Raw genomic sequence first — 26,022 nt, 5'->3', positions numbered from 1 at the left:
CACTGTATTTTTGATCCTATCTCATACATGATATAACAAGCTGAGTGTAGTGGTACATGTCTGTAATCCCAAAAACACACAACTAACTGAATTCTCTAGAGGAAAAAGGATAAATATGCATCAAGGAATAATCACCAATAAATAATTGCATAAGAAAATAACTATGTATTTTCACAGGCATCTCATATTTTTATCTCCAGCCTAGTCAATTAATCTGTGTCTGTTTAATCTGATGTGGAGCTGGTCAAATATATAGATTATTTCTAAGACATAGGAGTGGCATGCTACCCTTGTCCTGACTGGCTTGGTAAATGCACTGTAAGAAGTGAGTTATGCTGTGACAGTAGTATTATCTTGCACTTTCATGTGGTTAGGTTACATCATGCATTTCACACATGCACTGTCTCAATCATTATAATAACCCTTTAAAGAAGGTCTCAACACCCAACTTTTACTAGTGAAAAAGGTGAAGGTTGGAAAGATGAAGGCCCTCCCTGAAGGCTGCTGGGTTACTGAGAAAAAGAATAAAGACTACATTTCCAAGGTTCAGATTGCAAGTTTAGGTTCTTTTCATGACATTAGAGATGTCTGCAGGATCTTGCTAGACTAAAAAAATGAGTAATTTTCCTCAACATGAAAATAGGAGAGAGTATGGTATTTGGTAGCACTCTACCTAAAACTGCTCTATAAGCTGCTTTGCTTTTAGTATAGAAGCCTCTATTCCAAATAAAGTACCACATCATTTAAACTATGTGGCCAGGTCAGCTGAAATATCACTGAGATCAATATAATACACCCAGCACTTTGCCATCCTAAATATCCAGCTAAGGCCATTTATGTAACATGAGCAAAAAGGAACCTTTAAGAGATTTATAGATTTATGTAATTTAAAAACATCCACTCTTTAAAGAAAAAGTAGTTTTAAAATCTTTTATACAGATTCTCTGTAATTTATGATTGGTTATGCCCTGATAAAGCCGTCATAAGTGGAAAATATTGTAAGGTGAAAATGCATTTAATACACCTAAGCTACTAAACATCATAACAAAGTACACTGTAAAGTATCAGCCATTCCCCCTCATTTGGGGGCAGAGGTGAGCTGGGGCTCAGTGCTGCTGTTTGGGATCACAAAAGACCATAGTATTACATATTGCAAACCTGGGGAAAGACTGATTTTTAAAGTATAGTTTTTACTGAATGTGTACTGCTTTGATACTACTGTGAAGTTGAAAAATATTAAGTTGAATCATTGAAAGTTGGGGATCATCTATTGTGTTAACATCAGTCCTTATTTTAATTAAGATTGAAAGACATACTTTTCAGTAATTTACTAGTTTTGAACATGAATTATCATCTATCATACCTAGGTATCATTTACTTAAATTAGAAAAATTTACTGCTTCTCTACTTCACATTACGAATTTGGGCCTGAATTTATTTCCAGGTCAGTACAGATTACACTTATTTGGTAGAGAAAATGGTAATTTTCAGTTTGACCCTTAAAATTTTTTTGAAGGTGATACTAATATCTGGGACAAAATAAATACTATAGAAGAGGGGCTTTCTGCTGTCTGATTCAGCAGGCAGTGTTTTTAATTGACTTTTGTAAATGAACAAGGTGATTTTGATAAATTTATTCTGACCTAGTTTCCTTGAATGGTATATCATAGATTCAGGTTCATTTGGGTTAAATGTGCTAATAGGATATAGTTTTTTAATTTTACTGTTGAGTCATCTATACCTTTTAATACTTTAAATGTATCATATGTATGACCCTTATAAAGATGTTTGCTGTAATACTGTTAGGAGACTTTGCCTATGGATATTGCTCTCCTGGTGTATGACACTTCTACAATTAAACTCCAGTGTGTTATTCATTTCAGTATACCTTAACTTCATATTTTGTACAATGGGTTTATCTTAAGACTGACTTTGTGTGAATGCACTTTGTGGCCTTTTTTGGAGGTGAGAGAATTTCATGTTAAGACTTTAAAAATATATATTGGTCGTGTATTAGGCAGAAACAGTATGTTCATACATTTTTCAGGGTTCTGGTTATGTTTTTTTTTTTGAAGATCTTAAAACGTGTTAAGTATTCTGTGTACACTGTAGTGCCACACATTATGGAAAAGCAGCAAGTCACTGCAAGCTTTTTTTGCTGACACCAATGAACATAGTACCCTCTTAAATTTCCCCACCTTGATTTCCGTGTAATCAACAAAACTGGATGCTTTTGAGGTGCTCAGTTGGAATTTAAAATATTCTGATCTATTGGAGACCAAAGGCAAATTTAGTCATTACCTTTGGAATTATTAATATCTTTTATGATAAATTTGAGCTTTGAAAAAAAAAAGATTGAAAGACATGCTGATTTGATGTGGTTACTGACAACAGATTAAAGGTTTACAAATAAATAAACTTATTTTGTAGAGCAGAGACTCTCAGTGGAGAGGATGACCTTACTTGCTGCCATCTGAGAATCATTGTGTCATGAGAGAATACTGAAGGGGGTCAGTTGCACATGTGAAAAATAGAGCAAAAGGGGGAGGTCAAGAAGTTATCAAAGTAAAAGTTTTAGTAAATTAAAAATGTGTAGTCCTTAACTCACAGGTTCTTGAATTTTGAATTTACAAATTTAATACATGAATGATTTGTAGAGTAAATCTACCACACAAGGAAGTAAAAATACTTGATATAAACACATTATCTAACTCATGTACATTCTTTAGAATGAGGACACAATGAACTAGGTTGATCGCAAATGCCTTTATATACAGCTTGGAGAATTTTCTGTTCATTTTCACCTGAGTAAGTTACCTTCATTTTATATAGCTAAGCAGTAGGGATCTGATGACAAGTGGTATAACATAAAAGAGAGTGAAAAAATATTACCTTTTCCCAGTTGGAGATAGGAAAAGAGAACAGGAATTATGGTAATGGTGAAATAAGTTTATGAAAATGGAACTATGGACTGCTGGTCTCAGCACTGCCTGCCTTACACCTCTCTTCACCTAATGACAAGACAGCTTCAAAGGAGTGTGAAATAAAACAGGGTCAACCTGTACACCACATTACTCTTCAGGCAAAAAGGAGACCACTAGAAATTTTCTTCTCTTCATACTGGTTTTATCAAATGACCCACCTGTAGAGTAAGTAGCACCTCAATATTTTCCCTGTAAGAAAGGGGGTCAAATAGTTACCCTTTCTTTCTCCTCTAAGACACCTGTCAAGACTATGAAAGGAAGAGACTGAAGGGGTAGAACTTCTCCACAGCCACACAGTGTCTGAGCTCTCTCACTGTCTATGCAGTTAACAGTAACACAGCTTTATGAGATCAGATTATTGGTATACTCTATTGTTATTCATCAGGTTTACACAGAACACAAGGCATTCTAATTTAAGTTCTACTGATCCCATCAGATTTATAAACATTTAATTGAAGCTTAGAAAAGGGATTAGTAAAATAAATATGGAAAGAATCCTGCTAAGTACTGAAAATTACTCTCCCAGTGACATATATGTATGGTTATAATTTAAAGGTAAAAGAATTATACATAAATATGTATGTAGTATATTAGCAACAGAATACTTAGTATACAAGATTTTCAGTGGAAATATCTGTTGTGTAATGAAACTGAGAATTTTATGTGAAATTTAAAAGAAAATGCTGACAATTTTAATAAAAGATTTATCATTTTTGGAAAGGCAACTTTAAATATTACAATTTCAAAAAGATTTCAGTATTAATAATGTATTTACTAAGCATAACTTTGAACTATTTCATATCATACTTAGAAATATAGTTTTTTTTCAACTCAAAACTAGACTGCTTTCCTTAAAAGTACTCGCATTCAGGGCCGGGGACTTGGCTCAGCGGTTCTGCTGCCTGGCTCGCAAGCGCAAGGTCCCAAGTTCCATCCCGGGTACCAAAAAAAAAAAAAAAAGTACTCGCATTCAGATTGTCACCTCCCTGAAATACCAGTCCTTGAAGAATGGATCTGAGAAGATGAAGATATTTTAAAGGGCAAAGAAGAAGAGAGTAAGAAGGAAGAACTGATTAATTTGATTTTTATTTATAATCTGTTAGACTTTTGCAAAATTACAAACCTCCTTGTTAACAGTGGATCCAACTATAAGAACACCTGGAATGTGGATTTTTACAGGTCAAACAGAGATGACATGGAAGAACAGAAAAATACGTGAAGATTAGTGTTATTTCTACTGTAGTAAGGCATCAAGCCTGAGAAGGCCTTGGTTACTAGTCAGTCAGTTCTGACAAATGGCATCCAGGCCATACAACATGTTCTTCTTCCAGCTGATGGCTTTAAAGGTGATGCTGGACTTTCACTGTGGGGTTTTATTTAGTCATCAGATTCTATGAAACAATGTATACCTACTGCTCAACCACTTATTTGAACACTTTTGAGATGCTGATGATAAACGTTAAGCCACCATAATTTCCACACCTATATAGAAGCCTCCTGGGTTTTATACTTTCTAAACTATAACTGAAGTAGAACTAAAATATATTATCTGTGTCCGTAAGTACTAACTGAATATCCATTTCACATTTATTACTGTGCTAGACAATGTGGAGTGACCAAAAAGCTTTAAAAAGCATGGCTGTTGGCCAAAAAATAGGTAAGTTGAGAAGTTGAGATAAGGCTTAAATAGAAGAATAAAATAGTGCTAAGATATGCCATTGATTAGATATCTATTTCTTTAGTGTGTAGCACACATTTACTAAAGCAATGTCAGGAAAGTCTCCTAGATTTTAACTTTAGCATGCTTACCCCATAAGATGCTGCGTTATGAAGAGGAATCAAACCACCCTTGTCCTGGGCATTAACATCTGCTCCATGCTCTAGAAGGTATTCAGCTACTTCCAGGTTATTGTAGCCTGCTATTAAAGTAAAAAAGGCAAACATGTCAGCTTAAGAGAAAAAAAATTTACATATACAGACCAGAAAAATGTTACAAGTTTAATTTTGTTTGCTTCAATAACTAATAATATTATGACACAATCAAGAGCTTTCATAGTAAGAAACTATACTAAATTATGTCACTCAAAACCATTTTCCTAAGTAGTTCCCTTCATGCTCAGCATTTTATTTATCTTCTGGTAAATCATATGAGGTACCCAAAAAAGGGAAAGTAAGGCTTGGATGCACTGGTGATGCTTACCTGCCAGGTGCAGAGGAGTTGAATTTCTGCCTTGGGTGTCTCTGCAGTTGATATTCTCCGGGGTGCAAAGCTTCTGCACTCTCGCCAGGCAGCCCTTCTTGGCGGCATCCAATAAGGCAGCGTCTCCTCTCAGTAGGTCCTGAATGTCTGTGTCCCCTTCTTTGACCAAATCTAGAGGTGTATTTCCATCTCTGTTTTTTTTGGTTGGATCTGCTCCATGCTATAAAGAAGTATAACAAATGAGGTTTGTGTTTTCTGTAGTATCTTTATGTAGGCAGACAGTATGCACATATTTACTCATTTAATTTTCTTCACCTTTAGCCACCGAGGAAAGCTATGTATTCTATATGCATTTTCATAAAGAGAAGCCACATCCTGCTTTATTTTACAAATTCCTTACTTAGCAATATATTGGGTCAGTTTTCTAACTACTAAATTAAAGCTGCAGGATCAGTGCTAATGATTAAGTGGGGAAAGTATTGAATATCTTTTACTTATCACTAAAATATACCTCTTTTCAGACTCCAAGTTGTCGGTGGAAACCTCTTTTCCTTTTACAAATGGCCTGGATATTAATTCTGGCCAGATTTCAATTACATAAAGATACTTAGTAGGTATTATGAAAAAAGATTAGAGAACTATAAAACACATAGGTGGAAAAGGGATTAATTCTAAATGCCATCAGTTAAAAAAAGTTTGGCCACTTTTCATTTTTTTATTTTTATTTTTATTTTTATCTTTTGGTACCGGGGATCAAACTTGGGTCCTTGTTCTTGTGCAGCAATTGGCAAAACCACTGAGCTAAATCCCCAGCCACTTTTTAGACTTTTTCATTTTTTAAAGTTTTTCATGAAATTAGGTACAAATGTATTAAAATTATCTTGATTTAAAAACTTTAATAATCTATATCTATGAAAGAAATGCCAATTTTTTTGGGTATTACAAGCTTGATATAGACTGCTCTTGGCCCACTGTGGACATAAAGAATAAGCTAATCTAGGGCCAGGGATTTAGCTCAGTGGCACCACACCTGCCTTGCAAGTGCAAGGTCCTGAGTTCAATTCCTGGTGCTCCCCACCAAAAGAATAATCCAGTCTAGACAATGGAGTCACAGTGACCTGGAATTTATTTATTTTTACTAATCACTGATAATAAAAATGATTATCCAATATAGCATTTTTCTTAAGACTCAAAAAAGTGGTGGGAGAAGACTTATTTATACCTCATAGGTACATTTTTTTCTCTAGTTAAAAAGAGAAAAAATTACATATGTACATGTCTGCACATTTTTGTATCATTTAACTTTTAAAAACCACAAATTATCATTAACGCATATAATTACTAGTGTCTACTAGTTCACATATACATATTAACTTACATTTTAATAAAAATCTGATATTAAGTTCTTAAAAATATAAATGAGAGCAATAATGAATGAGTTAACAATAAAATGATGGCAAGAAATCAGCTTGAGTAAAATATGTTGCTCTTTGTACTACACCATATTTTTCTGATATTAATAGTGTAAATATTAGATACACAATACAAAGTAAACCAAATCTTTCCAAAACCTACTTTGATGAAATGACCTTAACAAAATTCATTCAGAAAGACACTTCAGGCTCTATTCAGAGCTTTGTAGAGATCATGATAATGCACAAACATTTCTCTGAATAAAACAGACAATGGAGGCAGTTGCTACAGCACTTACTGTTCCTAATAGAGAAAAATACTCTAATTCAAATAATAATAAAAAATAATTACTTATAACTACATACTTTTAAAAGGAGCTTGCAGATTTCGTATTTTCCTTTAGCTGCTGCTTCATGTAGAGGGGTAAATTTCCATAAGTCAGCCACATTAACAGAAGCCCCATGCCTCACTAAAAGCTCAGCTACCTCATAGTGTCCATAGGAACAGGCATTATGAAGGGGAACCAAGCCGCTAAACGAAAGAAAATTATTTTAAAGTTGTAAAACAAATCTTGAGTTAAAAATGATTCTTATAAAATAATACTCTTCTGTAGCACTGACTATACTGAACACTCAATAAGAATAACTTTCTTTAGTCTCTTTAGATACAGTCATTTATTTTTAAACAAGGAAAACAATTTTTAAAAGTTCCCTTCAATGTAAGGACTTTTTTTCTGTTTATGGGGATGGATATATATGTCACAGCCATTTATCCTTGAAATACATATAGAAATACACTTACAGAATAAATATAGCACTTTCAATTCAGATTTTTACCCTGGCAATCTGAAGATCTACACTACAAAGTGATTTCAGGCATAACTAGCCAACAATCTGGTTTTATCATCTCTCAGATTTTCTTCCCATTTGGGTTTTACTAATGAAAATTTTATGTTTATTTATAAACAATGGAATTTTACTTATTTGGGCAAGTTCTACCTTTTGTTTTTGCTTATTTAAAAATTCATAGTAACTCACTGGTGGTTTCTGTGTAGAGGTTTATATATTGAATGTCAACCAATGGAAACTTACAATGCAAGTGATTTTGCAAAGTATTCACTAAGGAAAATAATGATACTAATTATAAATTCTCAGATAAGAAAGTCTAGTTGCCTCAATTTATTAACAAACTATTCTGAGATGACTCTCAGTTCTAATTAGAAGGCATTTGGCATTCTAAAAGCATAAAAAAGATGTCCTATAAAAAGGGTACATCAAGCCTTGCCTGCCTGGCAAGTGCAAGGTCCTGAGTTCAATCCCCGGTACCAAAAAAAAAAGGGTACATCAAGTCAGGTATGGTGGCGCAGGCCTATGATCCTGGCAATCTGGGGAGTTGAGGCAGAAGAATCACAAGTTTGAGGCCAGCCTGGGCAACTCAGTGAGACTCTGTCTCAAAAAGGGGGGGAAGGGGATGAGATGTAGAATATAAAAATGATGATGAGAAAACAGAAGGGAGACTATTATTAGATAAGAGGAGGGGAAGGAGGAAGAGGAAGAAGAGGGAGTACAAGGGTAGCTAAGAAGGGGTATGAATATAATCAAAATACATTATACACATGGACTCCCCCAAGAAAACAAGTGAAACAAGAGGGAGTGGAATGAGGGGTATCCTGGGGGATGATTAATATGTGTTATGTCCATGTACAAATCTGCCAAAATGAAACCCATTAATCTGTATAACCAAAATACACTAACAAAAAGAGTGCAAAGGGGTTAAGAGGATACAGCTCAGTGTGAAAGCCTTGGGTCCAATCCCCAGTACCATAACTACCCTCAGAAAGGATAAGGTTAAGTTGTACTTTAGACATGGAAAAACAAGGTATCATCAAGTGCCTTTTTATTTAGAAATTGGTGCCTTTTTAGAATATGTTTTGTGATGAAATATGCTAGGTGCTAAAATAGGCAACAGAAACAAATACTGGTTGCTCTCAAATGTGCTACAGTATTTTCAAAGAGCTAGTGATACCGTTATTGAATATTCATATTTGATATATCCTTTAAAAAGCAAAATGGTTAACTGAAGCCTAAATTGTGCAGTTCAATTCTGTAGCACTGTGCTATGTAATTGCACAGAAATGTAGTGGCTTATACTGAGACGATATGAAATTAACTCAGAATACAAAAATTAATCTCAGTGAAAATTTCCTTGCATTTCTAAGTAGCTTCCATAGCTACTTTAAGCTTTGCCTGGATAAAGTCAAATAATTTATCAAATTAATATAAAGACATAGAATAGTTGAATTAGTAAAAATAAAATTGTATTTCTATTAATACTGATGATTCTGGAATGGATGGCTTCTTTTTGGAAGAGATTATACATTTTTAATAAAAAATAAAGGGATAAACAGTAAATCACAAACTATGAGAAAACATTCATATAATGCAATAAAATCCTATATGCAGGTATTAAAAGGGTGAGATGAACAACTGAAAACCAATATGGAAACACATTCAAGGTGAAAGGCAAAGAGACTATGTAGAACCGCATCACCATTTGTGTTAAAACCACCATGCTATAGCACGCACATACTGGTATACACAGCTGAAACAGCTGGAGAATTACATTTAAAAATGTTCATATTGTATCTCTAGGTAGTGGGCCAATGGAATTTTCACTATCTATACTGCACCTTTCTAATGTTTTAATGTATGATTTAAACAAAAAACATACAGACTAGTTTTTTTAAGGGGAAAAAAATCTGATTTCAAAAATACTTTCAAAACTTTTTGTGAAGTATATGAAGAGAAAGATCCTAAACAGCTAAATTTGAACACTTACCCTTTATCTTTGGCATGGACATCAGCACCATGGTGCAGAAGGTACTCCACAACAGACACACGATTATAGCCTGCCGCAAAGTGTAAGGGTGTAGAATGCCGGCCCTCTAGATCTCTGCAATTCACATTTTGAGGGCTGCAAAGTTGCTTTTTTGGTATAGAAATAGAGATAAACACAAAAAGAACATTAATATTTATTCAGAGGCTTTGCTCTACAATAGTGTAGCACCTTGAATATATTGTAATTTTCTAATGAATATTTACCTCCAAAGAACAGGTAATACAAATGATGCTTAAAAATCAGCATGACGCATGGTTTTACAATGACTACCAAAACTCTTAACTATGTGTGGTGTAATTTAATCTTTGTCAACATTTCCTGGCCCAAATCTTACTCACATAGAAAAACTCACAATTTCCAAGCCAATCAAATATTTGCATCTTTGGAAGTTTCTGTTCTCTGGGATTGCTTATCATAGTGTATCTGCTTGTATTAGGATGCCATTAGCTATTTGCTCAAACGAGACTAACTCCAGCTGACTACAGAACTACAGAGTTCTTTTCCCTCTAATGTGGACTAAGCAAGCAAAAGGGCTCGGAAAAGATTACTTTTCTGCTTGGGCCACTCATGTGGGCCCTATAGCAAAAAGCTTTGTAGTCAATGCTTTACTTGATTTTGGGGGGGGGGGATGTGTAACCTCATAAATCAAAATTATTTTAATCACACTCTAGCTTTGGCCCTTACTTCCATCTCCTTCTGAGATTTCCTCCAAATTTCTTGTCTTCTTTTGTCCCTTTAAATGTTACCATTTCCACAGAATATAGATTATGAGCTCAGTTATGTTTGTTTACAAAGCAGTAAGAAGCAAAGAAAGGAATGAGAGGCTGCATCACTGGAGGTGATAGGCAAATTATAATAACAATATTTGAACAATAATGTAAAAGAGCATCACATTCTTTCAGTGAGGGAATTATATCTATTTGTGAAGTTGATCAGTACCTTCATTTTACAGATAAACCAAGACTCAGAGAGTTTAAGTGATTTATTCTGTTCAAATAGATGGTAAGGGGTAGCACAAAGATTCAAACTGTTTTACTGATTTTTAATCTCTTGATCTTTTAGCAAAACATCATATATCATTGTTCACTTTCTTAATTATTTAACTTCAAGGAAGTGATAAGAAGAAAACAAATGCGGGCCAGGGATTTAGCTCAGTGGCGCTGCCGCCTGTCTCCCAAGCTCAAGGGTCTGAGTTCAATCTCCAGCACCAAAAAAAAGAAAAAGAAGAAAACTAATGAGAAGAAAAAAAGTCAAAGTAGAGAAAACAGTGACATCTTACAGGCTACCAAGATGACGGGCAGGAATTTCTAGGTTATTTGCAAACCTTGCTCCCACCTTGCTACTGTAATGTGCTATTATATAAAAACGAAGAACCCAAAAGATCTTTTTCTACTTATATACTGAGTAAGAGTGCTATGGTTTCAAAGTCTGTAGCCATTAGGAGGCTAAGTCACTGGGATTAAGGACCTTATAAGAGGCACACACATCGTTTTGCACTTTTTGGCCTCCTGCCATATGGGGATATAGCATCTTTTTCCCTTTAAGGAATGCAGCAACAAGGTGCCATCTTGGAAGCAGAATGACAGGTCCCCACCACACACTGAACCTGCCAGAGCCTAGACCCTTGGACTTCTAGGTCTCTGGAACTAAAAGAAGTTAAGTTTCTATTGTTTATAAATTACTCAGTCTATGGTATTTTGTTATAGCAGCACAAATGCACTAAGACAAGGAATATTCACACTGGTAAGATAAAAACGAAGAGCTTTAAGATAGAGTAATTTTCACATGACAGGAGGAAGTCTGGCCAGCATAAAGTCATTAAATCTATATGAAAAAGCACCAGCCTCTAAAATCCAAAGAGCCATTATTACCTGGCTAGGTGAAGTATCATTTCTGTAAGTCTGTGGCTACATTAACAGACAAATAAAGAGAATAGATAAATACAATTATGTGAATATAAAGAATATATAAACTAAAAAGAAAGACTACAAAAATTGGTAGTAAAATTCTTCTACGAAGTCTTATAGCATTGCAGCTGCTCCCTGATGTTGCTTTTTCCCTTGGTTCTTATATTCTAAATGATCATTACTATTTTTACAGAGAATACTGGAAAATTGGGATGTGGCAGGGAATAAAATAACCAATTTTGGGAGGTTAAAAAAGCAAAAGCCCATCCTACTTACTAAATATTTGCATTTTAATATTTGTAAGTTATCTGTTTCATTTCTTGTTGAATGCCAAGACAATTTTATATCTTCCTATTTTTCACAATTTCAAATTCATTATTCTGCAAACAGCCTTTTCTTCTAATACTTCTACTATTTTCTAAAGCTCTTGTGAGAGAAATTTATCAGGTCTGATTCTCAATTTGTGCTGCTTTGACATTCCATTCCATTAAATTTAAAAAATAATTTTATTTACCAAAAATACATTTGACTTTCACTGTGAATGTACTGTTTAGCAAACTTGAAAGCTATAGTATGTATTTGCCTAAAAACTATATATTTCAAAATGCTGATTATAATGAGGATATGTAGCAATTCTAGTGCTGAGATGATCATGTCATAATAAAGAAAATGAATCCTAATTGCTTGAAGATTTTCTATTATTAGGATACATTTCAAATGATAAAAAAAAATATGGTTTTAGATCTAAGAGAACTTGAAAAAATTTCCCCAGTGGCTATTACAACTAAAATGTACTTTTTAAAAAACAACGTAGAGGCTGGGGATTTAGCTCAGTGGTTTCGCCAGCTGCTACGCAAGTGCAAGGACCCGAGTTTGATCCCTGGTATCAAAAAAAAAAAAAAAAATAACGTAGACACTATTGTAAGATGGAAGAGATCTGGAAAGTGCCCACATACTGAAACTAAAATAAAATTTCTAGGCAACAGAGATTACTGCTTATTATCATTTCAACTAGTGTATGTCATCAGAATGCTAACATTATTTTGCTAAAAATAAGGAAAAGTTTGCTTCATGACAGGTGACAAACTAGTTTGTAAAAAGTAATATTACTGTAAATACTAATTTTGCAATTAGCTTTTCTTTAAAAATAAAGAAGACCAAAGATCGACTCCCAAATAAAAATAAAAACTATTATCCTTTCTGCTAACTTTATCCTTAATGATTAGTGACAGCAGTTGTAGTTTTAAAAAATTCAATATTAGAATTTTAATTCAAAAAAATAAATCTACAACCACTGTTTCTATACTGCAAATAAAGAGTGATAATGTTTTCTCAGCAAGTACAGTCACATAGAAAAGAAAAACCATCATCTGCATATAAATAATTTCTAATGGTTTAGGGATCATAAGAATGCTTTCCTAAAATAAATGCGAGAATTTCTGGGAGAAGATCGAGAAACATCATTTCAAATGTGATCCTAATATCTGGATTTGAACTAGTTCACATATTTTATGACTGTGACCTAAAATAATGCTTTAAATGATATAAATGAAAATAAAAACACTTCCTTGTTACCTGAAGACAAAGGACTAAAAAGCACACACATATATAAGCACATGTACAGGTGTGTGTTTATATAGCTAAATATTTTTTCTAATGGTTTAACTGTTATAAGTCATATATATACTGGGAAATTCTTAATGGTAAAGATTTCTCCTATCTATAGATATACTCTATCCATTTTAAAATTTTGGTTTTGATTTTATTATTTGGTTTTGAGTAGTTTTATTTAGAAGCTTAAAAATGAACTGGGCTGCAAAGTTTAACAGTGCCAACACAAACATCAAGGGAAGTGACTTACCTTCACAGTTTCCAAATCACCAGCTTTCGATGCCTCTAAGAGTCGATAGTCAACATCAGAAGTACGGATAGGTGTGCTCTCTGCATAAAAGAAAGGAAATGTTACACTTGATCTTTGAGAATTACAGAGCAGTCAAGTAGGGAAAATTATTTAGTGAGCAGAAAGAGATTAATGAGTTGCAAATTTCTGATGTAATGTAAATGCTTTGCCCAATCTTTTTCAGGTAAGAACTAAGCACTTTCTTACCTCAATCTATATCTATCTCATCCAAAGCCAAACTGAAATAAATTTTAATACACACAAGTCCTTCTCTATCCTTACTATACTATCCCTCAGATTTCTTGGTTATAAATTTGACAGAGAGTACTGAGGAAACATGACTAGGAAATCAAAAACATTTGATACACTGGTGTCACAAAGTGTTGTAGCCAAATTTTGCCATACATTTGTTACGTAAACCTAGGGAGGCCACCTGATTTTTACTACTCAATATTCAATTTTTCTTCTTAATATTCAATTTTAGCTTCAGTGTCTCCAATGTAAAATGGAAACACTACTCCTGAAATCAGAATGATCTTAGAATGTATAATTAGTGAACAAAAAAGGCCTACTATAGACATTTGTTTAACTCACATTTATTGAATGGCTTCAGGGAAATGCAATTTAAAATGTCTGTATAATTGGAAGGCATGATACTAATGCTAAATGGAATATAATTAAATTGGGCTATTAGGTCTAGAGGCTAACAAATGAGGTATTTTGATTAATCCAATATAAGCAGACCAGAAATTCACTTCACATGGGCCTAAATAAAATAAACTGTTAAAGAAAATTTATAATAATAATATATCAGCCAAAAGACATTCATAGTCACTATGTGGCTTTTTTGGGGGGAAGGCTGGGGCATTATTTTCTTTGGGGATGGAGTGTTATCTCTAGTCATTGTTATTTTCAAATTTTGAGACAGGGTCTCACTAAGTTGCCTGGGCTGGCTCTGAACTTTTGATCCTCTTGCCTCAGTCTTCTTCCTAGCTGCTGGGATTACAGGTGTGCACCACCATGATTGGCAAGTGTGTCTTTTATAATGAGCAAACACGTAACATAAAAGGCCTGGGCTCCAGGAGACAGGAATTTAGACTGGTCTCTACTACGTGTAACTTTGGATCAATCATGATGTAATAGTTTCATTTTTGTACTTAAAAACTGAGAGGTGGTTTCTGTTGAAAAGGGGACAAATTAGTTTGTAAAAAATAAAGAGCAGACTTAAGACTGTATTATCTTATGATCAGAGATAACTGTTTTGAGGCTACTATCCAAGTTGGAAGATCAGGTGATGCTATGAAAAGGTTTTAGATTTTAGAAGCAATATGTTAGTTCTAAAGTGCTTTGTTCAGGAGAGTGGCTTTTACAGAATAAGTTTTGAGAATTTTTCAATGGAAGATGAACTATTTGATCACATTAATACTGAGCAGATGAAAGATTTAAGAGAGTGTCTCATATAATAGATTTCTAAAGTACTTCTTTGAAAGAAAATTATCTTACATTTGTTAGTTTATGGAATTATTGAGAAAAGGACCAGATCCTCATTTTTCTATTCCATTATATCTGGAGAACATTCAGAAAGTATTTGATGAGTCAATTTTGATGCCATTTTATTTGGGATCAATGTGTATGTTAAACCTTATTCTCTTTTTGGCTGCGTTTATTGTTCTTTCCTGTCTCATCTGTCTTCCTAATTGTGCATGTACATACTGCACTTACAAGAATGCCTCTGTATGTCTACTATGTCTCTAAAACAGTGATTCTGATAGTTGATAAAACTCACTGAACATCCTTTGGATATCTACAGGTAGTATTTTTAGTTTATCATTCGAACAAACAAAAAGGGGTGGTTGTTTATGTATGTAGGGTTACAACTTAGGATATTTTTAGATTTTAACATTGAGAAATTAATATGCTGAGTTTTTAAATTCTAAGAACAATTTGAAATTGACACACTTATCTTCAAGAAGACTGACTAAATAAAAGGTATAATTTTCCAATTAATAACATGTTTTATGCATATGTAAGATGCTTCTAAGAACTATGAGGAAGGAAGAATAGAAAGTAAAGATATTGACTATCATGTTCCCATCAGCTTGAACCACTGTCTGTCACATTGGGTGGCATGTACTACTGGTAGTACAAAAGGATCTAACCACTTTTATCAGTCTTATTTATTTATTTTTTTTGGTACCGGGGAATTGAACTCGGGTCCTTGCGCTTGTGCAGCAGGCGGCAAAACCACTGAGCTAAATCCTCGGCCCTATCGGTCTTGTTTTTATTTTTTATTTTTATTTTTGGTACTGGGGATCAAACTCGGGTCCTTCTGCTTGCAAGGCAGGCGGCAGAACCACTGAGCTAAATCCCTGGCCCTAGTCTTGTTTTTAATAGAATACAAAGTTGCCCAATGGGACAGCCATGCACGTACCATCTGTGGTTCAAGCCCCCCAGCAGAGAGAACATACAAATTACGGACCTGTTGTGAATATGTTAATTACTGTAGAAACTGGGGAGTTCTGTATTATTATAATTCTTTAAATAGGTTCAGAAAAATTCAACAATTAAGTAGTAAAAATCAGGTGGCTTCCCTAGGTTTACGTAACAAATGTATGGCAAAACTTGGCTACAACACTTTGTGACACCAGTGTATCAAATGTTTTTGATTTCCTAGTCATGTTTCCTCAGTACCCTCTGTCAAATTTCTAACGTGTTTTTTAAAAATAATATGAACAAAGTATTAACTGGAAGAAGGTAGTATATATAGTCCAGGAAGTTTGTACAAAGTTACATATAATTAAAAGAAATATAAAAGATAAAGTTAAAAAGGGAACATAGGGAAAAGAAGAGTAGCTGATATGCAAAGTACTGCAGTAGTAAAATATTTAGTACAGTAGTTTCTGCAGAATATGAAATCAAAGACATTACCTATAGTCACAGATTGAAGACTGGCTTCTAATTTTTTCTCTCTGATCCTAGTCTGGCTTACTAGAATTTTTTAAAAGTTTCTAAGGCTGGGATGCAGTTCATTATTTTCAAATAATCCCTTACAGACTGGTTCTTTCGGGTTAGTGGTGACTGGTAAATGATTTTCAATTTGGTGTATTTTGCTGGTTTGTGTGTGTACATATGTGGCACTGGGGATGGATCTCAGGGCCTTCTGCATGGTGGAGGGTTACTCTGTAACTGAACCAAAACTCAGCCCCGATTTTACCAAACTTAAGTGAGGTCACATGTAGCTAGTGGCTACCATACTAGAGAGAGCAAGTCTAGAGAAAGCAGCCAAATCTTCTGCAATGATATTTTAAAATGCTGATTTGTAAAAAAAAAAAAAAAAAAAAAAACCCCAAAAACTCAAAAACTGCTTATTTTTGTTTCTTACTCAGATACTAATTTGACATAAATACTACCAGCAGTTTATAATGAAAACTTTATTAACAGAAACTTCTGAAAGCTACTGACTTGGTATGTTAAAAAATGTATGTTTTTAAGGCTGATATCAAATCTGGTATTAGCAATTATATACATATATATATACACACACACACACACATATATATATATATATATATATACACATATATATACATATATATATATATATTTTTTTTTGTAGCAGGGATTGAACTCAGGACCTTGTGGTTGTGAGGCAGGTGGCGGTACCACTGAGCTAAATCCCCGGCCCTGCAATTATACTTAAAAGAAATTTAAAAATACTATCTAGAACTGAACTCTAACACCTTATTATATATACTACGTGATTGATGCATTCTTTTAGGAGTCAATACAGATATATCCTAAAATTAGATTAATAAATGTAGGTAAAATTGTGAAGATCAGCTGGTGTGCAATTCTCAATCTATCAATACACAAGTATCTCGTAGAAATCATTTTAAAAATTATATCCTCTTCCAAACATGAAACAATTCTTATTAAAAAAAATGTCTTTGTAACAGGTTTTCACCATCTATTTTTATTATTTGTAGTATCTCTCTTAATGAAACATTAAGAATTTCTGCCATGTTCTAAATTAGGCATTTAATTATTTTAATGTTAACTTTGCAAATCAATTTTAAAGCAGAATTATCAAAATAATTGAAAAAGATTTCAATTATGATTCACTAACTTCAACCAGAAGTCACATATTTTAACTGCATTTATCTATAAGACATTTAAAAATCATTATATGAAAAAATATGGATCTAATCTGCTTGATTTATTCAATTCATTCTTCCTCATTTTGTTAATTATCTCTAAAAATTATGTAAAGTATTATTAGCAATTTTGATGTGATTGCTGTTTGCCTGATTTATGGTTACAACTTTAAGAAATTAACTTGGCCGGGGATTTAGCTCAGTGGTTCCGCCGCCTGCCTCGCAAGCCCAAGGGCTAGAGTTCCATCCCCGGTACAAAAAACAAACTTAGTTAAAATCCTATTCTAAATAATTCTGAAAGTATAAGAGAAAAACTTAGAATATTTTAACAAAAAATCAATAGAAAGTTGTTAGAATTTATTAAGATGGCAGAAATATTTCTTAGTCAAATAGTAATATCTTCTTTAAGCAAATATTCCACTGCTCTGTACAAACAGGAAGTAACAATCATGCATTTAGTAGTTCAAACTTGAAATCCCACAATGGAAAATTTCATTCTTTCAGAAAGCTTCCTCATTTTCATAGTGAAGATGCTCTATAGGTTTTCCTTCACTGTGTGAAGATTATCATCTATAAGATTCAAGTAAAATTACTGCCATCAAAGAATAAACTAGCACAAGAAAAATAAGTCTTAGTCAATAGTTTTCCCAAAGTTGTACAATTATTTTCATGAAGCTATTTAGCTCTGATTCAGCCCTAACAACATATACTTATGATCTCTGTGTGCCTCAGGAGGTCCTGTGTTTTTACCATGTAGCAGTGGTTCTCATCCAGGTTGGACTTCTTGGGGCCCTTTACAATTTGTAGGGTCAATTTCTGTCTTCTAGTGTAGTCATGCCCAAGCTATTACACAATAGTTACAAGTTATTTTATTGTAACTTACTATTATTTTCTTCCTTATATTATTGTGGGGTGTTTTATATAGATTTTTGGGAAGGTATTTGTATGATTAGGTCGTATCACCTATGACCTTCACTTCTGCATAATAAAAATATTTATTAAAAAGAGGGCCCTGTGTTTGATGGAGTTGAGGATGATTGGACTATAGGTAGGAAAAAGTAGCTAGGACTTCTGATTACTAATCTGTAGCCTTTTCTACTTTATTTTTCCAGTTTATATCATTCTATAGTAGATAAAATCCACAGATGAAATTAAAAAGAAGGGAAAGAAGAGCAAATTCCATTAAATTTCTTTTGTGCCTAGTTTTCATTTTTCAGTAGGTTGATTGTGTTACTTCTCAAATTTTGGGACTTAGGAAGCCAATGCCTATTTTCATATCAGTTTTATGTTTGATCTCCTTCAAAAAACTAATTTAAATACCTCATGCTGTAGTAGGCATGCACTAAGACATTCAGAAAGATTTTTATAATTATATTTAAACCAAAAAAAATACGATTAATTTCATAATGGTATAATTAAGAATGACAAAAATATATCAGAATATTATATACATAAGAACAATTAAAGGTCATTATCCCAGTCTTGATTTATAAAATTTTCTCCATCTGATTGATTCTAGATCTACCATAATTCCAGTTTTTATGAATTTTCCATCACCTCTGATGATGTCAGGTTTTTAGTTTCAAACTACAAATATTAAAAAATGTTTGCTTTTTTCTTTTGAAACCTACCTCATCCTACTACAAAAGGGACATGGGGAAGGTCATAGCCTAAAGTGAATGCAAAAAAAGGCATAAAAAAAATTGAGGCCAAGAAAATAATTCAAGGAGTGACTTAAAACAAGTGTAAAGTTTGAGTATGTCAGCAGAAATAGGACAGAAAGTGGAAAACACAGTTTATCTTTTAACTCACCACTCAGAATCTGCTGTACTGCTTCATTTCCCATTTGTGCTGCCGTAAAGCCTTGCAAGGAAATGATAGAAGGATCAGAGCCATAACTCAGCAGGAGGCGGCAGGTCTGCAAATGACCCGCGAGGGCAGCTCGATGCAAAGCGGTCTGACCAAGGGTGTCCAGTGCATTCATCTGAAAAATCATTGGGTGGCACAAAAAAATCAAGCATCATTTTATACCCCAGCAAACAAAATTCCTATAAGAAAAATCAGCTGTGAAAGCTTTCTGAAAAGTGCTGTGGGCATTGACTATTAGTAACCTTTGCTCACTAGTTCTAAAAACATCTTCTTACTAACCCTTCTCTGACTACCTAACTCAAAATTACAACATAGCCTTCCTTTCCTTGAATGATCACTTTCCTGTCCACTTTCAATTTCCTTCAACTCTTGTGGACAGCAAGAATGTAAGGTCTGAGAGAGTAGGGACTCTTGTCTGGTCATTGCTTGTCATGGTGAAGATGGTCACCAAAAACTTTCAAATGAATGGGTTTAACTAGTTGTGCCCAGCATAGAAAGACAACAGAACATGTAAGCAAACACTGGCAAAACAGTTAATTATATGTTTTCCCTAGTTTTAGGAAATACCAGATTATACAGATTTGAATGTCCCTCATCTGAAATACTTGGGACCATTAGTGTTTTGGATTTCAAATTCTTTCATAGTTTGGGATATGTGCATACACATAGGTGGTATCTTGAGGATGGGACCAAAATCTAAACAGAAAATTAATTTGTTTCATACACACATTACATATATAGCTTGAAAGTAATTTTATACCCTATGTTTAGTGCACCTACGTTTTGACTTGACCGGTCATATGAGATCAGGTATGGAATTTTTCACTTGAGTCACATTGACACTAAAAAGGTTTCAGATTCTGAAGCACTTTAGATTTCATATTTTCAGATTAGGTATGCTCACCCTATAATAGAATACCCTGACTGAATTACAAGGATATTTATCCAAAAAATGATTTGAGGGTTTGGATGTTCCATTTTTAAAACCTTGAAGCATTTACATAGGAAAAAGAACAAATTGGCTAGTTATAAGACAAAGAAAATGTTAAACTTTTGAGTCATACCTAACTGATACTAATCTATCTTCCAGGATGTCTTCATAAATATCCTCTGTTTCAGTCACCAAAGTTCATGCTTATTGAACATGCTGCTTCTTTCAGAGAATCCCTTCTTTCTGTCTTTGGCAATTATGAGATCTAGGTCTTTCCTCTCCTAAGAAGTCTTCCTTGATTACTTGAAGCTTTAACCATTACTCCCTTTCTGAACACCTATCAGTTTAGAATTCTCTGTCTTTTAAATTACAATACTGGAGTGGCTTTACCACATTAAACTAAGCTTATTGAGAATACTGACATTTATTTATGTTTTCTAAGTTCACTAGAAAGCTCCTGATAAGAGAACATAGTAAATTCTCAAATATACACTGGTTATTCAAAATATTTGTGTATACCCCTTGAACAGAAGGCTAGAAAAACAAAGGTTTCAAAATAATTGGTCTCTGTATTCCCAGTCTTTCATCATTACCAGTAAAACTGTCTCTCTTGTTCAGATAAGGTTCATTTAAATTCTTAATTGTCTTTCACAAAACATCATGAAATACCAAGGTATTTCACTCTATCACATTTTCCAGTAGAAAAATGACTATACAAAACAACACAAAAGCACAGCCATTAGATTAAAAAAGAAAACACACAGGCTGCCAAACTAGATTTTTTTCTATAAATATTTCTTTGTTACTTCTTTATCATGATAAAACCCCCTGAAAATTGCAAATATTCTAAGCTGAAACTTTTTTTCTGGAAATTTGTTAAGAAACATACTAAGTTATTCAATTAGATTAATGAAAACCCCCAATCCAGTTTAAGTTTGGAAATATGCTTTGAGGGTTACTCCTTTAAAATACAAAGTTAAAATCTCAAATTAACAGCTATTTAATACTTTCAAATAGAGTTGAATCCTTTAGCATGCCATTTAAAACATTCCCAAGTTTACTCCTCTGCCATTTTCCTTTTCTTCATTTTTAATCAAAATCTGATAGGCCTGCTATGTTCCATTTTATTCAATTATACTGGATTCCCATTTTTATGAAGATGTTAACTTCTACAATCACTGCTTAAAGTAAAATTAGCTGTTGGTCTAGATGACCCTTGGAAATACCTTAGCAAATTCTATGGATTTTACAGATGTAATGTTTCTCGGTAAATCCAACACCAGCCTGTTTTACCTCCAGTGTCTGAGCAGATCAGCTGAATACCAAATTGCATACAGTATCTCTAAACATTAGAAACATACTATGTCTTGGAAGAGGATCTGTCTAAAAAAATATATGGAGGAACTGAATGTAATATAGAGAACAGATTCACATCTTCTGAATGTATAGGGCATACCTTTATGATTCCAAATGCCAAAACAGTTCTGCGAATTACAAGGAACTGGCAGAGAGGAATCCTTTCATATTCTATTCAATATGAATAGCCTAATCTCAAACACTAACTTTAAGGCTGTGTCTTCTCTCTCTCTGTCCTAAATTTAAAGGTATTAATCACGAACCATTTCATAACTCTGGTACTTAGGCATTTATTGTTAACTAATATCATAGTAACTTTAACTATCAACATGTGTATGTTTTAATCTAAAACGTGATTTCAAATAACATAAGAATTGAAAAGTCTCTCTGTATTCCTTTAGCTAGAGAGACTCAGTGTTTTTTTGGTTTTTTTTACTAAAACCAGGACACTTTGAAAGTGAACAATAAAAAAATTAATAAATTTAATAATTCTATGAAAGAGGAACAGAAGATAGGGACGTAAAACAGTCTCTTCCTGGTAGACAGAGACTAGAAGAGGGAGCAGGCATATTAAAATCTTTTTAGCTTGAAGATAAGAAACATTATCTTCGTATAATCTCTCTTTACACAAACCCTAAAAAGCTAATTTTGTTAAATACTGTTGCTATAGTTGGGATGCTGAATATCCTCCAAAGGCCTATGTGCTTGGTCCCTAGGTGTGGTTCCCAGGGTGGCACTAGTGGGAAGTAGTTGGGACCTTCAAGAGGTGGGGCCAATTGGGGGTATGTCTTTGAAAGGGATTGTACTAAAAAAATATACCTACCAACTTACTTCTAGAATAGCCATAATTAATATTAATAAAACTATTAATAATTACAGTAGACAACTCATTAGTAACAGGATGCAAAATGCTAGGATAGACTAACAGTAATAATTAAAAAATTGTTGCATGAAGGTAAATACAATAATTTTAAAAGTAAAAAAGCCAGCAGTCTTGGTCATGTTACATGCCAATATTTGTTAAGAGGGGTCAAAATTAACTATAATATGATCTGATAAAAAATATATATATGCCTTATAGTTTTTTTCCAATCACCAATGAGTAAAGAACATTTGTAGTCTCTCAAATTAGCAATAATAATTTTCTCAACCTCTACACTAAAGAAATACAAAATTTTAGTAATTATTTTTATTGGCATTATCTAAATGGTATTCTGAAACTGAATTACTTGAGGGAGATGAACAGCTAATATGTCACAAATGCTGGAAGTGAACATATGAGCTGCAACTCAGTCCCTCTACACTATGGAAGACTCATTCTTTCTCAGGAAACCCTGGTATCTGCTATGACTTATCTCAGCTGACACATGGACCTAAATAGGGTGCCACAGTCAAAATGACTTAAATATTAGAAAACCTTAACTTCTTTATTCTTAAAAAAAAAAGCAGAGATACTTTGACTATCGTTTACATAAATTATTTTCTTATAAACTATATTGAAATGTTGACTATCAAAATATACCAATTCTCGTATTAATGTATGTGAGGTTGAAATCTACTTCAAATGGCTGAAGCTATATTTTATTGCATTTACAGAAGATTGATAGTAAAGGACAAGGAAACACAGCTAATTATTTTTATTAGAATCAAGATTTAAATCAGCTTTTTAGGAGAATCTATGAATTTAAATATAAACTACCAGTCCTTTCTGAAGAAATATATTTCTTCAGGAAAATCAGAGAGAAAAGTAGTAGTCTGAAGAGCAGCTGGCTGTTCAGTGCTGAGTCTGGCACTTCTCTCTTGGTGTGTGCCTTACCTTTGCTCCGTGCTTATGCAGAACTTCCATGACATCATTGTGAGCTCTTTCAGCTGCAACATGCAGGGGTGTCATGAAACTATGGAGAGGAGAAAGGAAAAATAATTTCCTCTCTAGCTTTTATTGTATTTCTTCAAGATTTGAACAACTGCTGTTTCTGTAATCACACTTACTCTTTATTTTTTTCATTGACATTCGCTCCTTTTCTAAGTAATAATTCTGTTACTTGTTTTCGTTTGGGATGTAAGGAGGCCACAGCACAGTGCTATAAAGTAAACAAAACTAAGTTAATAAAATAAGCTTCTATTTAAAAGTCGATTTCCAAATTAAACAGCATCTGCTGACAATCTGGGACACTGTTATCACAAAGAGTATCAGAACATAATATATTTTACATTATCGAATGATCAATGAGAGATATTCCTTCTAAATACACTACAAGTATAAAAGTTCTACTAGTTTAAGCCTTTAAACATAAACGTATAAACCCTGGTGAAATTATGCTCTTAGCTGAGCACAAAGAGACCTCATTTCTTTTCCTCTGGCCAATAAATAAGTATTTAATGTATATTTCTTTGAAAGCATGAGACACTATCTCTTCAGAGCTACAGAACTCCAGAACTAACTCAAGCCTTCACTAGCTGTTGGTTACACAAGTTGTCTCTCTTAAAAACTTTTCACTAATGTATTCCCATAAACTTTTATGTGCAGAGACTGACAAAAAAAGGGACAAACTGGAAGCAGTTTAGAGGAAGAAACAGTATCAGAAATCTTTTGTTTTACTCCAATAATTGTACGTTTTGTATTCTGTTTTATTTTATGTTAATGTCTATATTAAAATTTTAAAAATAAAACTACTTATAATTGAGAAAAATTAGTACTCTAAAATAACGTCAGTTTTAGTCTGTGGCTTTCTGTATCTCCTGGTATAATGCTGTGTAGCTTGAATGTACATGAATCCCAGTTTGACATTCAGTTGATCCATTTTAGTTTAGTGAATCTTAATGTTGTTTTCAGTAGATAATGACTAAGGTTTGACCTTTGTGTGTCACATATGTGTAAGAATGTTACCAAAGCAGTATATAAAAGCCTATGATACAAGTATCACATATGCTTAAATTCTCATTTCAGGAGCAATCCCTAATCAGTCCTGTATCTGTGCTGTAATGTGGTCAATGACAAAGAAAAGAAATGAATCTTTTTCACAGTGTATTAGACAAAGAAAATGCATACTTTTATGGCAAGTTGTGCAGTCTGGACCAGAAAATTCATGATCTCACTATTTTTCAGCATGAATACAATCAGTTATTGAACATAATTGTTCAAAAGAATGATGCAGTTATCTTTGAAAATATTTTAATTTCCTATAAGAAATACAATATTTAACACATAAAAAAAGCCTCTAACAGGAAGATGATATTTTGTATTTTATAAAGGCATTGGTTGGGAAAGACCAAGTAAAATAATTTTCAAATCAAGACTAAGCAAATATCTATTCTTTCATGCATGAAAAGAATCATTATCTGAACCAAATTTAAAAGTCAATGCAACCATCATTAAAATGAAAATTCTTGGCATTTCAGATAGTAAAGGCACTTTCAGGTTTTTGAAATGAAAAACATTATTTTGTGCTTGCATTACAATTATAGTCCCAAAGATGGGTTAATAAAATCTTACCAGTGCTGTTTCATGAGACTGTGGTTGTTTGAAATTAATGATTTCCAAAGCAAGTGTTTTCTTAACTTTGGCTAGGTCTGCTTCTCTTGCTGCTTGTAGTAAAGAATGACCTTTAAATTCATCTGCAAATAAAATATTGGTTAACAGAAAAGAGTTTAAAATTTATTTAAAAAGATTTAGCATGATTATATAAGTAGGAAAATTATTAACTTTACATATTTCTCTATTTCAGCAAAGGTAGTAATATGAAAATATAATAATGATAATGGAAATAATGAAGATATAGATTAATAAAACATTCTGAAATATGTATGCTCAAAATTAAGACTATTTCATACTCTGAGTTCATAAAGATTCACCTACATAGACACCACAACAAAGTTTTAAAAACTGGCAACCTAAACGTTCATCAAAAAGAAATCAGTTAAATAATTTGTGAATGCATACTACTATACTGGACGATTTTACAGTTCTCAAAAGAGGTAAATCTACACATACTGATATGAAAATATATATTGTTTTTTGATTATGTGTTTTTTGAGACAAGTTCTTGCTACAAGTTCAGGTTGGCTTTGAACTCACTATGTAGCCCAGGCTGGCCTTGAACTTGCAGCGATCTAGGATTACACTTGGCTCTGATATGAAAGAATATATTATTAAATGGAAATTCCAATAGCCAAAAAAAAAAGGACGGGCTGATCACATTATTTTTGTATTGTTACTACTTTTGCCACTATAGTCATCACAATTCAAAACAAGTAATGGTATAGAAAAAGATATTTAGAGAAATAGTCATCAGATTATTACGTGATTATGTCTTTACACAGAAGAGAGAAGAAATGAAATATAGGAGAACGATTAGAGTAAAAATTTTGAAACAATAATTAAAATTTTCATAAACAAATAAGATTTTTAAA

The 26,022-nt window shown here is 33.3% G+C and overlaps 1 protein-coding gene across 2 annotated transcripts in view; it reads right to left on the bottom strand.

Moving 5' to 3' along the window:
- The window catches only part of Tnks (tankyrase), a 185,393-nt gene that overhangs the window by 24,681 nt on the left and 134,690 nt on the right, over positions 1 to 26,022 (bottom strand). For both annotated transcript variants that reach the window (XM_087217230.1, XM_087217231.1), the window contains exons 9-17: positions 25,106 to 25,227; positions 23,602 to 23,693; positions 23,429 to 23,507; positions 19,269 to 19,440; positions 13,264 to 13,343; positions 9,436 to 9,581; positions 6,963 to 7,128; positions 5,185 to 5,404; positions 4,794 to 4,903 (exon numbers count right to left, since the gene is read on the bottom strand). In XM_087217230.1, the coding sequence (XP_087073356.1) occupies positions 4,794 to 4,903; positions 5,185 to 5,404; positions 6,963 to 7,128; positions 9,436 to 9,581; positions 13,264 to 13,343; positions 19,269 to 19,440; positions 23,429 to 23,507; positions 23,602 to 23,693; positions 25,106 to 25,227 (1,187 nt within the window). The remainder of the gene's footprint in view (positions 1 to 4,793; positions 4,904 to 5,184; positions 5,405 to 6,962; positions 7,129 to 9,435; positions 9,582 to 13,263; positions 13,344 to 19,268; positions 19,441 to 23,428; positions 23,508 to 23,601; positions 23,694 to 25,105; positions 25,228 to 26,022) is intronic.

Source organism: Heterocephalus glaber, unplaced genomic scaffold, assembly GCF_053883595.1.
Source record: "Heterocephalus glaber isolate CG9 unplaced genomic scaffold, H.glaber_assembly_v1.0 deba00001461, whole genome shotgun sequence".
Taxonomy (NCBI): Eukaryota; Metazoa; Chordata; class Mammalia; order Rodentia; family Bathyergidae; genus Heterocephalus; species Heterocephalus glaber.
Note: the sequence above shows the minus strand (reverse complement) of the source record. Positions and strands in the feature narration are given on the sequence as shown.